Here is a 17,069-nt window from a genome sequence, read left to right on the forward strand (position 1 = left end):
TAAGCTAGCCGCAAGAAGACAAATACTGCATGATTCCACTTATTTGAGCTACCTAGAGTAGTCAGATTCAGAGACAGAAAATAGAAGGGTCAATCCCAAGAGCTGGGGAAGAGGGAAGTGGATACAGAGTTTCACTTTTGCAAGATGAAGTATTCTAGGGATTGACTGAACAACGTTGTCAATGTGCTTGACACTACTGAATTGTGCACTTAAAAATAGTTATGATGATAAATTTTACTGCAACAACAACAACAAAAAAAACAGAATTAGCTTTAAACGCTACCATAAAGGAGAGACTGACACAGGGGAAGTTCCATGAGCACTTGAGCCCTCTCATTTATTTGTGCTTCCTGTATCAGTTAGCTCTTGCTGCATAACAAGCAACTCTAAGATTTTTGTGGCTTAAAACAACGACCACTGATTTAGATTATGATTCTGGTCTGCAGTTTGGGCTGGACTCAGCTGATCTAAGTCAGGCTCAGCCGATGTTGGTGGGGGCTGGCAGGTGTAAATGGCTCATCTCTGCTCTATGTGGCCTCTTAGCCTCCAAAAGACTCACTCAGGCTTGTTCATAGGGTGGTAGTGGCAGGGATCCCAAGAGAGTGAGCAAAAGCAAGCAGATTTTCTTGAGGCTGTGGCTCACATGCGCACAGTGTCCCTTCAATCACATTCTGTGGTCAAAGCAAATCACAAGGGCAGTCAAGAAGCAAAGAATGGGAAAATGAACTCCGCCCCATGATGGGAGGGGAGACAAAGAATTTTTGCCATCTACCACACCAGTCGTATATATGCCAGGCCCTGTGCTAAATGTTAAAGATAGAAATATAAATAAATCACAGTCAAGTCCGGAGACATACACGTAAATAAGTCATTACAACATACAGTATGCTCTAAAGAAGAAAACATGGGTGCTGTGGGAGGATGGAGGAGTGTGAAGGGTGGTGGGATATGAGAGGAGGAGGGGGAGGAGGCAGAGGCTTGGGGATACAGTGACACCTTAACTGGTATTGCAGGACAAAATTGTAATTAGCCAGAAGAAGAAGGGAGGAGGAGAGATTGGAGAAGAGGGCAGGGAGAAAGGTGAAGGCTGGCAGCCTGGGGTACAGGGAGGCTTCAGTGGGGAGTGGAGGACACTTGCTCCCCCTGCTTGGCTTTAAAGGGTTTATTTAAGCAGAGATGGATGGCCATGTTGTTGGATGGCGTAGGGGCAGAAACAAAGAGACATCTTTGGAGGCTGCTGCCCTGACTCAGGTGAAGAGTGTGGTGGCTCAGAAGGGGGCCTGGGTGTTCCTGAGGCCAAAAGACAATGGAAGGCAGAGATTTCTAGGCTGTTAAAGAGGCAGGGCTTGGTGTGGGGAGGAGAGGAATCAGCGGGGAGATTCAGTGCCCCTGGGCCTGTGCTTTCTGCCCAGCAGTCTGAGCAGCAGAGTTCCCATGGTGCGGCCAGGTAAGGGGGAGGGGTCCTACAGGCACAGGTGGGGCATCCCACACCCAAAACCCCGGAGGCCAGAAAACAATACCCTGATATCAGCCAACAAGGAAGGACCCTGAGGTCAAGACTTCTCCTCCTCCACAAGCCTGAAGCGGTCAGATTGTTGAGGGTGCAGGGGTGCTACTGAAGTCTCCCCCCAAGGCTCAGCCCCCCCCCCCCAGGCTCCACCTCAAAGCCCCCAAACTGCCCAAACTGGGCACAGCATGGCTGGTTGAAAAGTTTCCCCAGGACCCCACATTCCTCCAATCCCCTCACACATCTCAGTCCTTGGCTGAGACAGAGGGGGTAGGTAGGGGTGCAGACAGGAGGTCAGCTTGTGCCTGGAGCCGGTGCTGACCTCCCGTGGATCCTGGGTCGCGATGCCCCGAGACACTGTCCCTCTCCAGCTGGGCACTGAGCCGGCAGCAGTAAGCACAAACAGCCTGATCAATACTCTGAATGCACTTGGGGCCCTGCTGTGAAAAAGGAATCCCCTGGTGAGCACTTTCATAAATTGAACATTTTTTTCCGAAACTGAGTAATCCTGCCCGGCTATTAAATCCAGATTTCCACAGAGTCAGAGTAGAAAGTGCTCGCGTTTAGACGGTGACCTGGATCTCCAAGCACCTCCCAGTTCCGACCAGAAATCCTGGGGCAGCAGGCAGTAGGGCCGGGCTGAGGCTGCACACGTCATCGTTGCTGGGACCTCGGTTGGAAGTCAGAGCTTTCAAAGACAATCAGAACGCTTTGGGCCCAGGAGGAGTGGTATTTGGTAACCACTGTGTTTTCCTGGCCCCCTGGGCATGGTTAAGGCAGCGGGTGTGCGTCCATCACTCACTGCAGGGAGAGGCTGGGAGGCAACAGAGCAGGTGCCTCTTGATGTTCCAGGGGATCAAGCACCTAGAGCTGGGGCAACTTGCCCAGGGTCACGCAGCCAATTAGTGGCCAAGCTGGAACCAGAACCTGGATCCAGCTCTTTGGAATTCCAGCCTGGAACTCTTTAACCCCCTCACGACTTCACCCAAAAAGCTGACATCACCACCTGGCTCCTGTTTCAGGAGTGAATTCAGTTGGTGGCTCAAGTCTTGGAGCTGCTGTGTGGGTGCAGCAAGCCGTTAGCCTCCACCCAGCTGGACCCTGCAGGTCTCCCCCAATCACCCCGCATCGTATCCTTGCCCAGGCCACAAGCTCAGGCTGCAGGTCCCACTGGCCTCGCCTCCCGCCCAGGCCCCAGCCACCACCTCCCGCACCTCTCCCTACAGTGTCCCCTAGGTCCGCACCCCAACCCCAAACTGAACTCACCACTCCCTCTCTTGCCGGCGTCCCCCCAGAAACCTAGAAGTAGTTCTCGCACCTGTGGCTTCCACGATCCCTCCAGCGCTGAGGGCCACAGTTTCACGGTCTAAATACTCGTCTTTCTCTGTCCTTCTGTCACCATTGACGCTCAGGTCTTTGTCACTTCCCACTTAGATCGTGAAGCGATCACTGCCATCGACGAGGCCATGGTGCCTGCCGCCTGTTGAGCACCTACTGTGTGCCCTGGCCACAGCTCACAGTTTACCATGGGCTAGCTCATTTAACTTTCAACAAAGGAGAAACAGGCTTCAGGGACACCTTCCCGAGGTCACACAGCAGATAGGAGGCAGAGTTGAGGTTCCCCCACCAGGCCTGGATGTGAGGCCCAGTGCTTTCCCATCTCCCATCTGGTCTCCAGCTTCCATCATTCCTCACGATCCCGCCTCTATCGCGGCTGCCAGAGGGGTGTGTGTCTGGCCTCCAGGTCCAAACCTGTCACTCCCCTGAACAGAATCCCAGGGTTCCCTGGTGCCCACAAAACCAAGCTGGAGCCCCTGGCAAGGCTCTTGAGGTCTGACCCTACCTGTCCGTCCCCACCCCCCCCAATCACCTTGCTTTGCTCCCTATCTGCCCCACAGGCGCCCTCCACACCCTCCACCTAGGGCTTTGGGCCTGCTGGTCTCCCGTGTCCAGGTCTTAGCACACCCACTGGGAGCCTTCCTGAGGCCCCAGCCTGCGGCCCACACACACCCCTGCAGGTGCTTGGCCTGATATGGGGTCAGTGGTGATTCAGCACTGCCACACAACTCAGACCCCTGTTCTCACTGTCTGCCTTGGTCCTCGGTGGAGCCAGAACCCAGCACGTCCTCAAAAAGAAAGGCTGGCCTGACTGCAAAGCCCTCAAGCCCCTTCTCGGGCTCAGGGATTTTCACCAGGCTCTGGGAAGAGAGCAGGGAGCCTCTGTCCTCATTTTTCAGATGTAGAAACAGAGGCTCAGAGAGCACAGGGGCTTGTCCAGAGACAGAGCTGAATCTTGACAGGCAGCCAGTGTAGGCCTATGTGGACAGAGATGACTAGTCAGGCCGAGCAGGGCATGCGGAGGGTAATTCTAGAACACCAGCCCAGGTGCAGTATAGACCTGGAGGGCTCAGGGTGACGGTGAGCGGCTTGGAAGCAGGGCTCAGTTCTGCAGACACCCCACCCCCATTTTCCTGTCAAAGGACAAAACTCAGCCTGACAACAGTCCAGGTCATCCTGGCCCAAGAATCTGGGCCTCTAATGTCCACTACCAGCCACTAGGGGTTCCAGGGGGCAGGCAGGCAAGGCGAGGCTAGTGGGAGCATTGGTCATCTGAAGGCCCTAACTTTTGTTAATGAGAGTTTATACCAACGAACCGGGGTAGCTGTCAGGCTCTCCTCCCCCCTTCTGAGTCTTGAGGTGGGTCTAGGAGGCATCCCCAGGCTTGGAGCCCACAGGCCTGGGATACTCTGTGCCAGCCTCAGGTGCCCAAGACACCAGGCAAAGGTAGGTGTGCGTCAGGGTGGGAAAGTCCTAGAGGGCACTTCCTTGGACCTGCTGGGGCTGCAAGCCGGGCTCTCCCATGCTGAAGCCCCAGCTGAGGGTGGGATCCCCAAGAGGATGACCCAGGGAAATGGGAGGAGGCGCGCGCAGCCTCTGCTTCTCTCCAGCCTTCCCCAACAGCCCCAGAGGTGTGCGATGGAAGGAGGGGCTCTCCGGGCTCCCCTTCCACCCCGTCCTTCCTCGGGGGCCCCTCTCTGAGAAGCTCACCCCATGCCATGGCTTGAGTGTTTAACATAAGGGACGCTGTTTTTGCAGGTTTTGTGGTTTTTATTCCTTTGAACCATATCCAGCCCATCTGACATCACAATGCCATGCTTTACTTGGTATCAGACCCATCAGCACTCATTGGCATTTGGAGAAGTTGTGCTGTAATTATACAATAGTTTTTAGTTGTCTGTGATAATGTATTCTCTATGTTTCCAATTGTCGGTATGGGAATCTTTTCCCCCAGCCTTTCAATTTCTGGGTTTGATTTTTTTTTTTTGTATTGGTTTGGTTTGGGGGTTTTTTGTTTGTTTGTTTGTTTGTTTGTTTGGGGGTTTTCTAGTTTTGGTTTTGGTTGTTTTTGTTTTTGTTTTTGCTTTGAAAAGTTGTGGTTCCTTTGGTTCCGTGGCTCCTCCTGTTGCTGCTCGTTGACACATTGTTTGTGACTTCTTTTGACAATCTGTGTTGAGCCAGTCTTGCCAAGAAACAGTATCAAGTATTTTCCTATTTCTCTACTTCTTGAAAGAAAAATTTTTGGTTAAAAAAAAAACAAAACAAGAAAAAAACCTCTTAATGGGAACCTGGCCCTGTCTGTCTTCTCTGTTCTGCAGAAATGTTGAAGGAATTGAACCAGCAGCGCAGAGCGAAAGCGTTTACAGACCTGAAAATTGTTGTTGAAGGCAGAGAGTTTGAAGTCCACCAAAATGTTCTAGCTTCCTGCAGCTTGTATTTCAAGGACCTGATTCAAAGGTTTGCCTTCCTTCCAGCTGTGGTCGGGTCTGTTCCTTTGTAGGACGCTTTTGTGTCTTTTCTCCTTCCCTCTCTTGCAGGTTCCTGAAGCGTGACTCCCTGTCACAGAGCCAGTAGCCATCTCTCCTCCCCCCCTCCTCCCGAGTGCCCTCTCACACACAGCCTCAGAGCAGCCACTGCCCCCAGCCCGCCCCACGCAGCTTTGCTGGTCACCAGGGGCCTCTGCCAGCAGTAGACAACACCCCTGCCCTGCCCCGAGGATCCCGAGATCTCAGTGGCTCACAAGCCCTCCCTGGGATTAGGAGAACTTTAGACTCCACTTTAAGGGACCACTGCACACCATCCCCGTTGGCTCAGCACAGGGTCCCAGGCACCATCATCACTGCTGTCGATAGTGAACTTAATGCCAGGAAAGCACATCGACCAGACTGCCCCCCAACCCCCTGCTGAGGAGCACAGGCGCCCCCCGGGGCCGCTTTTCCACAGCTTGAGTCGGGGAGAAGAGACTTGTAGCCGAATCCTCGTTCACGCTGCATGCCTTGATACTTGTACACTGAGCCCAAAGCGGCGTTGTCTGAGCACAGACCAGGTGTGTCCTAAACACGGTCTCTCTCAGCCTTTGCGCCCTCCCCTCCGCCCTCTGCCCCGGCTATTTCTACCTGAATGAGTTTAATGGTGCATGAGCATCTTTTTTTTCTTTTTTCCATTTTGTTGATTTTTTTTTTTTAATTTGTCTGCTTCATACCCTCGCAAACAAGTCAGGGGCCACCTTCTAGCTCCTTAGTGAGGGAGAGCAGCCGAGGGGGCCGGCCCAGGGTAACGCTCCTGTTTCTCTCACCCATCAGCAGATTAATGCCGCTGCTCATTTTGCCTTGCAGCCTCTCCGGGGCGGACGCTGAGCTGGGACTTGGCTCAGAGTGGGAGGACAGGACCTCTGCTTGCTTCCCAATGCTGTGTTTGGACTTGCCAACTAACCCCAGAGTGACTGTGTTTTGTTTCAGGATGGCACACTGGCTGGCATCTCCTTTCCAATCTCTTGTGCCCGGCGTGCAAGCCCCACCCAGCCGCGCTGGCCCCAGCCATGCAGGAAGGGGCAGGCTCTTTGTGACTTCCAGCCTCATGGACAGCTTGGGTCTCCCACCCCCAGTGCTTGGGTCCTCTCTGTCCAAGCACAGGGGTCAGGGGCATGAGCTCTGGGGTAAAGGGGCATGTCCAGTGGCTTCTTCAGGCCAAGGGAGGTCTTTGTGCTACCACTCTTGGCAAATTCTGGTGCTGGCAGTGACCAGCATCCTAGGGCTTTGGTCCCTGCTACAGACCAGCTGGAGAGCACAGAGCGGGCAGGATGCAGGGGCAGGTTGGTACTCAGTGATGGCCCAGCCCTGGGCTAGAGAGATGCGGGCCAGAGGAGCACAGGAGTCCTTTGACTGTCTTTAGAGACCTTACGTGTAAAACCAAACTTTTTCACAACAGAGGACACCACTTGGTGAGAACCCAAAAGTCATGAAGGCTTCTTAGGCCAAAAAAGAAGGAAGAAGAACATTCCAGGCAAAGGGTGGATTGCCTGGAATGTTCTAGAATACAAAGAATGTTCTGGAATGTTCTAGAACACTCCAGACAAGGCATGGGTTGCCTGGAATGAAAAGTTGGGACAGAGACCATCATAAGCAGTGTGGAGGGAAAGAGAGCCTTCCCAGAGATGGGTGTGAGGTGCGGTGAGGTAGGCAGGCAAGTCCAATCCCTGGGCTACAGCCCTGGGCTTGGTCTGAGGATGTGGGGACCATCGAGAGCAGTGGGAACAGGATGGCCACCTGAAGGTGAAAGAACTGTAGGATGTGCCTCAGTGACCCTATCTGGAAAGGATGGGGGCGCTGGAGCTAAGAGGCAGTCCCTGGAAGGGAGAGGGCACCCCCTCGCCCCCGGGGAGCTAAGAGACCTGGGTCCTACACCGGACTCTGCCACTTGTCCTATGACCCTAGGCAAGTCACGTCCTCTCTCTCAGGCCTCAGGTTTTCTCATCTGTAAAACAGGAGGTTGGTTCCAATGACATCCAGGTTTCCTTCAGGCTCCAGCATCCCCGAGTGGCAGTGTCGGGGGGTGGGCACGGCCAGCCCTGCAGAGGCTCCCCATGTACCAGCCCCAGGATGTGAGAAAGGTGAGGTCACAGGGTGGGACGTGGGTCCAAGGACCACTGTCAGGGCAGAGCTAGCGGGGACGGTTAATTGAGCGTCTGGCATGGCAGGCTTGTGGCTGACGGATGCCCAAGTAGAGATGCCTGGTAGGCAGCCAGATAGATGGATCTGAGCCCAGAGAGGTCTGAGGTCTGGGGAGGCTCCATGGGCGTACAGGAGGGGCACTCACGGAGGAGGGGAGGCTGAGGCCGGGCCCAGGGGCGCCCCTGTGGTTGAAGGTCCCAAGGTTAATTTGCAGCCATTTTAAATTCTACTTCCCTTGTCCTAACCTTGGCGTACGTGCATCATCGTTCCTGCCCATAGCTGCAAACGAATTCCTCCTGTGGGCAGGAAAGTAGACTCTGCAGAGAGGTGATGTCCTCTCTGGCCACGTAAAATCCTGGAGAAGTGCACACTCTCAGGAGCAGCTGGTGCTACCACGTGATTTCAGTCTGCGTGCGACCCTGGAGACGGCGCAGCGGCCAGGGTGGCCCAGGAGGAGAGGTGGGGCCCTGCCCGCTCCGCGGCTGCACTAGGGAACCAGAGAGAGTAGGGGCAGTCTGTGTCCACGTGGTGTCCCGGTCCTTACTCTCATGAGGGCCGCAGGGAGACTGTCAGGGGCAGGGTGACGCCTCCCTGCCGCCCCAGGACCCGCACCCCTCAGGCTGGACTCCTGCCCACCCCCGTCCTGGGACCCGGCACACAGTCACCACTCCAGCCCCAGTGAGGACGCTGTCCCAGCCCCCAGCCAGTGGAGACCCCAGTGTGGACACCCCCTCAACCCGGGGTCACGGGGCAGACATGGGGAAACCAAGTCATTCAGCGAACGAGCAGGAGCCCCCTGGGTGCCAGGTCTCACAGGAAACACCAGATGAGGCAGGTCTGTGCCCTCAGCCGGGCGGGGGAAGAGGGTGGAAAGAAGTAAGAGCAGGACAGCAGACTGAGCACAGTCAGGGGGATAGAGGCTCACCGGCAAAGCGCTGAGCTGTGGGAAGAGGGGTGTTCAGGGACGGCCCCCGGATGTGGTGGCATCTGGCATGGGTGAACAGAGGATGGGAATTGCCCAGGCTGACAAGGGGGACAGAGCACGGCTGACAGACAGGAGCCAGCTCGGGACAGCAGGGTGTCCAGGCACAGCAAGGAATTCAGTGTCACCACAGTGCCGGGTGCAAGGTGGCGATGGAGGGAACGAGGCCAGCATAGGGGCCGGACCCCAGCCTTGGCCGAGCCTGGAGGTGTCACGGTCAGCTGTGTGTTCCATACGGATGACAGGCAGTGAGCGGGACAGCCAGGTGTCACGGTGTCCTCTCCCGACTAGCTCGGCTGCCCAGGAGCCCCGGGCCACCCCCCCCCCACTTTGCCCACAGGCTCTCTCCTCACGTGTGTATGTCCCTTTGGTGTGGCTGCAACGGCTTCTTTCCATAGTCTTCCCTTATTTTGTTTCAGACTCTTGTCTTTTTTCCCTGACAAGGCCACGACCCAGCCCACAGGGAGACGTGTAGAGATGTCTGATGTCATCCTGAAAATCCTCCCACTAACCCTCAGAAGCAGGTACCATTAATATGCCCACTTTGCAGATGAGGAAGTTGAGGCCCAGAGGATTTTAAGTAACCAGTAGGTCTGGGATGGGAATTGAGGTCTGACTCCAAAGCTCATGCTCTTACCGTCCATTTGCTAGCCCAGAGAGGAACAAAATTGTAGTCTTGTGCATGAAGTCTATAAGGAAAGAAAATAAAACTCAGGGTTGACAGTGTGGACAGATAGGCCAGGAGAAAGGATGCAGAGTGTGTGTGTGTGTGTGTGTGTGTGCGCGCGCGCGTGCACGCACACATGCACCCCTGTGTATCTGTTGGAAACATTTGTAAACTGGCCACTGGATCTGTGCAAGAGAAGACACAATCCTCACCTGAAACAGGTACCTAGGCTGTGGCCACTTGCCCCCGTCCCCGGGAGCAGGCCGTGTCCTCTGGAGTGAGGAGCACGGGAGGGGCTCCGGGCGGCCATGGAGAAGAGCACATGAGGCCGTCAGGAGGCGCAGAGCAAAGCGGTGCTGAGACCCCCGGCTGCCTCCGCACCCCATTGTCATCCCATTGAGTCCCTGTGACAATCAGAGGTGAAAGCACGGCAGGAAGAGGAGCCTCGGCTTTGTCCTCGGACAATGTGTGGAATAGGGCTGCGCCATCACCACACCTCGCTTGCATCCAGGCCGGAGGGGACCCCACCAGGATTCTGTGGACTGAGCCCCAGGCTTCAGGAAGGGGGAAGGCCATTTTGAGTGGCCATTAGAGCTAGTGGCGTTCTGGGGTTACAGCCTCCCAAGTCCAGAGGCACTTCTCAACCCCTCTGAGCAGGGCCTGAATCTGCCCTGGCTGTTTTGGGGAGCCCATGAAGAAGTCCCTTCACTTATCCCCAGGAGCCAAGGAGCCCTCAGGCATGGTTGGTGCCACTGGAGGCATTGGCTAGACTCCCTGGCCCGGCAGGCTGCAGGCCCCATCCCAGAGGACAGGGATAGTCCTTCAGAGATCACAGACGTACGGCCCTCCCTGCCAGCACCTGCGAACGTGGCGCCCAAGCCTGGGTGGGACAACAGGTGGAGCCCGGAGAAGAGCTGCCCCCATCACACCAAGCGGGATGGAGACCCGGCACTCTACCTTCCAGCCGAAACCCTCTTCTCACCAAGTCTGTTGGAGCCAATGGCACATTTGAACTCTATTTTCTTTTTGTATTAAATGAAAATGGATGGACACACTGATTGGGCCAAGCTGATTTTCACAAGCCCCATGGGTAGGCGCTGGGCTTCTCCCTCCATCCTTCTCTCCAGGGAAACTTAAAGGGATCTACCTAATTGAGTGACACAGATGTTGGAGGTAGGGTTGCCCAACAGACGTTAACACAATAGTCAAGCCATATGCTGCCTTTCCCTTCCTTCCCTGTGAAGTTGGGTGTTTGTGGGTGGCAGTCTGCACCCCTTTCCTGGTAGAACAGACAGGTGTGGCTGGAAGAGCAGATCATAAAAAGAGAGACACATCTCAGAGACCAGCAGAACAATGTGAGTCAGATGCATCGCCAAATCACCACGGGTGGGCCAGGGCCCGCCTGAGCTCTGAAGGTCCCCGGGACCCAGTGAGGCTAGCGTGGGCCGGGTTGGTGCCCTGGAGCTGGCGACGTGCCTGAGCTCCTACGCACGCAGCGGGGTGGGAATTGCATTGGAAGAGTGGGGTCATCCTCCTGAGCAGGTCGGGGTGCCATCCATATTCACCACCTGCTCCATGACTGCCCCTCATCCATCGCTGCCCCACAGATCTCCCCCCATTATTCCAGATCTAACTTGCAAAATGAAAGCATTTGCTCCCTGAGGTGTGTGAGGGGTAGACAAAGGACCAAAGTCTGGAGAAGGCAATGCTTAACCACATGAGCGAATTGCTGATGGAGGGATCTCAAACGCTCTAATATTTGGGATGAGGCATTCCTGGTACATCCACAGACCCAGGCCTGCCAAGCAGAGGCTGTGTCACTACCCTGTGAGAAGGTGAGCCTGGGGGCTTTTGGTCTTAGGACAGAGCCCCAGATCCTGTGCAGGCTGGACAGCACCAGCCTACCCCATACTCCCACCCCTAGTGTTAGGTTCATGGCCCAACCTGACAAGGCTATCACTGACCATTCCTACCCTGTTCCACCCCACTCCAAGGCCATGTCATGCCACACTAACCAGCAGCTCCCAGTACCCCATTGCTGCTGAGTGGAACAGGATGCTTGGACCTCAAGAGCCAGCTAGGACAGGGACAGAAAAGTCAATTATTAAGGACATGGCTCCCCACCGGTGACCAGGGCCACCCATCAGGGGCAGTGCCTCCCAGGGGATCCCTGCTCATGGGGAAGAGACCTGAGGCCCAGTCCCAAGACCGTCTGATGACCAGCAATGGAGAGTCACCACCAGCCTCTCTCAGTACCACAGAGGTCTTGCATAGACCATGGACTCGCATGTGCAGATGAGCCACACGAGGCCTCACTGCCTGGGGCCTCACCCCCTATAGATCTTGAACTCAGCTCCCCACCAAAGCCTCCATTACGTTCCCAAGTATTCCTCTGTAGTCAAGTGGAATGGTCATTCTGCCCATGACGTCTGGTATCTGGCCCCAGGGGCCTCCAGCAACTCCCCAAAGTTCCTTTGTCCAGCAGCCCCCTGCTTTCCACAGGCAACTCACAGAGGTCCTGAAGGAGCAGCTACAGCTAACCCTGGACAGCACCCATGATGATCAACGCCCCACGTGCCTCCTCATGTCATCCCTGTGCTCGTTAGCCATCCAGGCACCACCCTGTCCACAGGACCCTCCCCATGGCTCAGACTCTGGGCAGGACAAGCATCTCCCACGAGCATGACCACAGTTGTTCCATCAAACTCTGCACTCAGGACTTGCCTGGCCTTCCATCTGCCCAACACACCTCCCCACACTGGGGGTTCTCAGGGTCATGTGTCGTACGCACTCCTGGGTGTGTGTGTGTGTGTGTGTACACAGCTGAAGTCCACCCCAGCCCTTCACAGAATTGGAGCTCTGCTGAAGAACCGTAGGTGGCGGGAGGGCCAGCCCAAGTGGAGGCAGCAGTGGCTGGGGTGCCTTGGGAGAAGGGGAGCAGCCCGGCTTTGGCCCAGCCCCCAGAGCAGGAAGGCTGTGAGGAGGGGAGGCCAGACGCAGCATGTAGGAATGAAGACAGAGGCCGCAAGGCCAGAGTAAGAGGTCGACCAGATGGCCTCTGAGGCCTGGGGTGTTAGATTTCTGTGCTTTCAAATGATCACATAATGAACTATTTTTATGCTTAACAAAGTTACCCGAGCATGAAAATCTATCCCGACAGCAGAGGACTCGGTGTGTTAAGTCACTTTAAAAGTCACACTCACCGTGTATACGTGTGGGCTCGAGAAGGGGCTCTGCTCAGACCCTCGGCTCAGGCAGCACCGTCCCCCGCGAGCCTGGAGGCAGTGTCATTACCGCAGGCCCCGGTGCCATGAGCTGTTCTGTGGGGAGGGGAGCCCCAAATGAAGTCACAGCTTCCTCTGTCCCCCGCCCCGTTGTATCGGTGCTTTAACAGCCCTTGGTGGCCAGACTGGGGAGAATGTTGCTCTCCTGGTGGCATTTGCGGTTCTGTTGTGTAGAGCAGTCTCCTGGGCAGTGTTTCCAGCCTCTGTCACGTGAACTCCACGGGACTCTAGACTTCCTCCAATTCAAGCCTCTTGTTTTGCAGAAGGGGAGCCTGAGGGCCAGAGAGGCCAGGCCCGCCCGCCGTGGCAGGGCTGGGGCACGCAGGCCCTCCGGCTGCCTGCCCACGCAGGAATCAGCCTCCCTCGGGGGGCTCCAGCTGCTGGACACCTCCCCACCCCCACAGCCCGCCACCAGGGCGCCCCGGGGACCGGTCACGAGGGTCGGGGCCCCTGGCCTCCTCAGGAGGGGAGACGCCAGCGGTCACTTCCCAGCCACGTGGCAAGCGCGGCCTCGGGCAGGAGCAGGACCCGTGGTCAGAGTGGCCGAGACGGGGTGTCAACCAGCCACCTCTGACAACCTGCCTCCTGACTCTCAACGCTCGGGGTGTCTTTCCTCCTGGTCACTTCTGTACCCGTGTGATCTCTGCTTCATCTTGTCTGTTTCCTTCCAGGTCCGGCTGTAGGGCGCGGCTGCCAGGCCTTAGGAGCCTTTGCAATGGTTTTGTATTTCTATAGACACCAGATACGAACATATTTATATATTTGTGTCCCTCCCCCGCTCCCCCAGTTCCCAAGCCCGATGCACACTCTACACGCAGGCCACCCTGACCTCTGACCCCGTGTTCCATGTGGCAGGAGGGCCCCCCCCGGGCCAGGTCCCAGGTCATGGCTGCTGGCTGTCTGTGGCGGAAGTCCTTGGTTGTTCCCTTCCCCTCCCCCGGCTCTAACCATTCTGTCCGTCTATCTCGTCTCGTCCTCAGTTTCAAAGCAATGTCATGAGGGCTCCCTTTCCATGCCTAAAAGGAAACAATATGCTTTTGGAAGTAAGCGGGGTTGGAGTCCGGGTTCCGGGACAGCTTGGGGCGATCGAGGGGCGTCTCCGGATCGGCTGTGTCCTCGGCCGGTTGGGAGCCTGGGTCACGCTGGCGGCCCTCCGCTTGGAGGCAGCCGGGCCCCCCCACTTCCCCGGGGCCGGGACCTGCTGGCCGCGGGTGGCGGAGCCCCGGGAGCCAGCAGCGGGGCAGAACCGTATTGTTTCCCTTTGAGGCCAGTCCTGGTCCTCGTCCCCATCCACAGCTCATGCTTTTTGATTTGCATCTTTTTTTGCATGGACATGCCAAGTAGTGATAAGCAGGGTTTTCTGTTCTTTTGGGCGTCTCTGGTCAGACTCTTCTCTTTCAGATCCTGTGTCAGGTCGTTAGGTTCAGGTGTGTCATTGCCGTGTCCCTTGAGTCCTAAAATGAAGGGCGTGACCGAGGCGAGCAGGGAGATCTAGCCCTGTGAGGAGGCGGCGCTGTGGCCGCAGGGTGGCAGGTAAGGGACACCCTGGTCTCTGTGCCTAGGTCGGTGCAAGATGGCAGCCAGTGCGGCCGGGAGAAGCTGGAGCTGGTCCTGTCCAACCTGCAGGCCGACGTCCTCGAGCTGCTGCTGGAGTTCGTCTACACGGGCTCCCTGGTCATCGACTCGGCCAACGCCAAGACGCTGCTGGAGGCGGCCAGCAAGTTCCAGTTCCACACCTTCTGCAAAGTCTGCGTGTCCTTCCTCGGTGAGTCTGCGGAGGGTGCGCCCAGGTCGCCTGGAAGGGGTGGTGTGGATGGGCACAAAATTTGAAATTCGCCGGGCGTTAGAGGGAAGAGCTGTGTGTCCAGCTCGGGGTGCAGCTGGATGTCACAAGGCCATTTGGAGATGAAAATTCGGACAACTGTATGCACCAGCACAGACCCAGACACGTCCAGGCAAAAATAACCATTAGCCAGACCTCAGGAGAGCCGACTAGACTGATGCCAGGCCCAGAGGCCAGGTTGGTGAGGCTGAGGCCTGCAGGAGGCGGCAGGTGGGCATATGAGGGGTGTTTCTGCTGGTGCCATCCTCAAGTGGGGGCCTGTCACAGTTTTAGAAGACGCTGTAAGTCTCAGCATGACCCCTGCCCTCAGCCCAGGCCCCAGCTCTGAAGCCACAGCAGTGAGGAAGCTGACGCTCCACACCTCACATCCTCAGTCCTCCTGCTGGGACCTGAGGTAGGGAGACCCCAGGGTAGGCAGCCTGAGACGGGGCCCAGGAAAACCCGAAGGTAGATCCACAGCCCAGGGATGCCAGAGTGGTCTAGTGGGGACCCCAGGTGCTGAAGACAGGTCCCAAGGACGCGGGTTCCGAGACAGATCCGGAGTATCGGGTGATAGGAACAGATGGCCGCCATTCCAGGGCCCTGTGGTCAGTGGCCCTGTGCTCTTGTCCCCAGAGAAGCAGCTGACAGCCAGCAACTGCCTGGGGGTACTGGCCATGGCCGAGGCCATGCAGTGCAGCGAGCTCTACCACATGGCCAAGGCCTTCGCGCTGCAGATCTTCCCTGAGGTGGCGGCCCAGGAGGAGATCCTCAGCATCTCCAAGGACGACTTCATCGCCTACATCTCCAATGACAGCCTCAACACCAAGGCCGAGGAGCTAGTCTATGAGACTGTCATCAAGTGGATCAAGAAGGACCCCGTGTCCCGTGCGCAGGTAGCCCCCCGCCCTGACCCTCCTCCCCCGCCCCCCCCCCCGCCGGCTCTAGGGCACAGTGTGGGGATGGCGTCTGGAGCAGGGGTGAAGGAAGGTGGCCGAGGCAGGACCGTCTGGTCTGACCATCAGTGGGAGCACACAGGAGCCTCCGGGAGCCCAGGGGCAGAGAGAACTGCCCCTGTGGCCGCAGAGAGGTGAACGGAGGGATGAGAGATGAGAGGTCAGTCGCCAGAGGGTTGCAAGTGCTGGCCTCCCACCCAAAGGAGACACAGGCCAGCCAGAGGCCACGGGGCCGGCAGGCCGAAGCTCCCGTGACCTCAGACGGGCAGGAGGAGCCCCACCCATGCTGCGCTTATTGCGGAGGTGGGGAGCACCCAGACCAAATGGAAACCGTGCTGGAGATGACAAACCACGGCACACACCACACAGCAGGGAAGGCTAGTCCCTCAGAGGGGGCAGCTGGAGAAATCGGAGGCAGGATCCAGGGCAGAAGGAAAGGAGGGCAGAGTCCCCAGGAGGGGCTTCTGGGTCACCGGACATCAGTCGCACCCCATTGGGATCTCCAGGCCAGAAAGCACCGGCCGAGGGCCTTGCTCAGGATGGAACTGCCTTGGTTCTAACATGTGAGGGGCCCCCAGGAGCTAGGGCAGACCCAGGTAGCTCTTGGGAGGGCTCAGAGGCCACCTGCCGAGCAGCAGAGGGGAGGCCAGAGCCAGGGAGGCTGGGGCCCAGAACGCCTCAAGGCAACTGAGCGTGGACGACAAGGGTAGTTCGTTGCATGGGGTGTGGGAAGTGGCACAAGGGAGGGAGGGATGGGCCAGGCGCTGGGATGGGCAGCATGGGGCTCTCCACCCTGGCCCAGCCACTGCACCCAGGAGAAGGGGGTTCTCCGATCAGGCGGGGAGGGGCAGGATTCCTTCCTGGAGAAAGGCAGTCCAGCAGGTTGGGCAGCTGGAATAGTGACTGCCCCATCCACCACAGCCCCCACATCTGGGTCTCAGGCCCCCACCTCTGTCTTTGGTTGCCTGCTGCATGCCTATGGCCAACGTCCCCCAGGCCCCTCCAGTTCGTACACCTCCAAAGCCACACGTCTTGTGTTCCTTCCTTCAGTTCTGCCCATCACCCAGAAGCCCAGATTCCTCCCACGCCTTCCGTGTCCGATGGGCCGCACGCTGCTGTCACGCGTCACCTCTGTACCTCCCTCCGGAGAGGACCTACTTCCTCTCCCCATTCAGGCCCTCCTCTCACCAGCATTGCTGAGGTTGTCCCCCGAGTGTTGGCCCTGCCTTCTGTCTTCCCCACCCTAGATTGGTCCCCACCCTGCAGCCTGTGTCCCGAAGAACACATCTGATCATGTCATTTCTCTGGTGAAAGCCCCTCGTGGGGCAGCCCGGGTGGCGCAGTGATTTAGTGCCGCCTGCAGCCCGGGGTTTGATCCTGGAGACCCAGGATCGAGTCCCACATCGGGCTCCCTGCATGGAGCCTGCTTCTCCCTCTGCCTGTGCCTCTGCCCCTCTCTCTCTCTGTGTGTGTCTCTATGAATAAATAAATAAAATCTTTAAAAAGAAAGAAAGAAAGAAAGAAAGAAAGAAAGAAAGAAAGAAAGAAAGAAAGAAAGAAAGAAAGAAAGAAAGAAAAGAAAAGAAAGAAAGAAAGCCCCTCGTGGTCTCCATCATCTGCTCTGAGGGAAAGACCACACAAGCCCTGCTATCGGGACATGGGCAGGGCGGGGGGCCAGGCTGGTCTCCTTAAGCCTCTCCGGTGTCATCTCCCCTGCCCACTACACCCCACCCGCAACAAAGTCCTTGCACAGCCAACAAGAATAAGCTCCGCAGAATCCCCCAGATGCACCTTTCTCCACGGTCCGATGTGTTTCTATGTGCTTTCGGGCATCCTCCCCGCT

The 17,069-nt window shown here is 57.0% G+C and overlaps 1 protein-coding gene and 2 long non-coding RNA genes across 7 annotated transcripts in view; 2 read left to right on the forward strand and 1 right to left on the reverse strand.

The window, feature by feature from the left end:
• KLHL29 (kelch like family member 29) overlaps positions 1–17,069 on the forward strand; it is a 305,887-nt gene that overhangs the window by 276,829 nt on the left and 11,989 nt on the right. For both annotated transcript variants that reach the window (XM_025454548.3, XM_035700364.2), the window contains 3 exons: positions 5,164–5,302; positions 14,011–14,213; positions 14,907–15,166. In XM_025454548.3, coding sequence (XP_025310333.1) covers positions 5,164–5,302; positions 14,011–14,213; positions 14,907–15,166 — 602 coding nt within the window. The remainder of the gene's footprint in view (positions 1–5,163; positions 5,303–14,010; positions 14,214–14,906; positions 15,167–17,069) is intronic.
• LOC118351104 (uncharacterized) lies at positions 320–14,071 on the reverse strand. Its single transcript, XR_004805934.2, has 3 exons — positions 12,368–14,071; positions 2,826–9,186; positions 320–671 (listed from the first exon to the last, which is right to left on the reverse strand). It is a non-coding gene; the product is annotated as an uncharacterized LOC118351104 (long non-coding RNA).
• Positions 7,185–10,219, forward strand: LOC112664727 (uncharacterized). Of its 4 annotated transcripts, none has more exons than XR_003139908.3 (3): positions 7,185–7,454; positions 8,917–9,021; positions 9,386–10,219. It is a non-coding gene; the product is annotated as an uncharacterized LOC112664727 (long non-coding RNA). The 4 variants fall into 4 exon arrangements; XR_003139906.3 differs by lacking the exon at positions 7,185–7,454 and adding an exon at positions 7,795–7,974; XR_003139907.3 differs by lacking the exon at positions 7,185–7,454 and adding an exon at positions 7,795–7,974 and having other exon boundaries at positions 8,942–9,021.

Source organism: Canis lupus, chromosome 17 (assembly GCF_003254725.2).
Source record: "Canis lupus dingo isolate Sandy chromosome 17, ASM325472v2, whole genome shotgun sequence".
NCBI classification, from domain to species: Eukaryota; Metazoa; Chordata; class Mammalia; order Carnivora; family Canidae; genus Canis; species Canis lupus.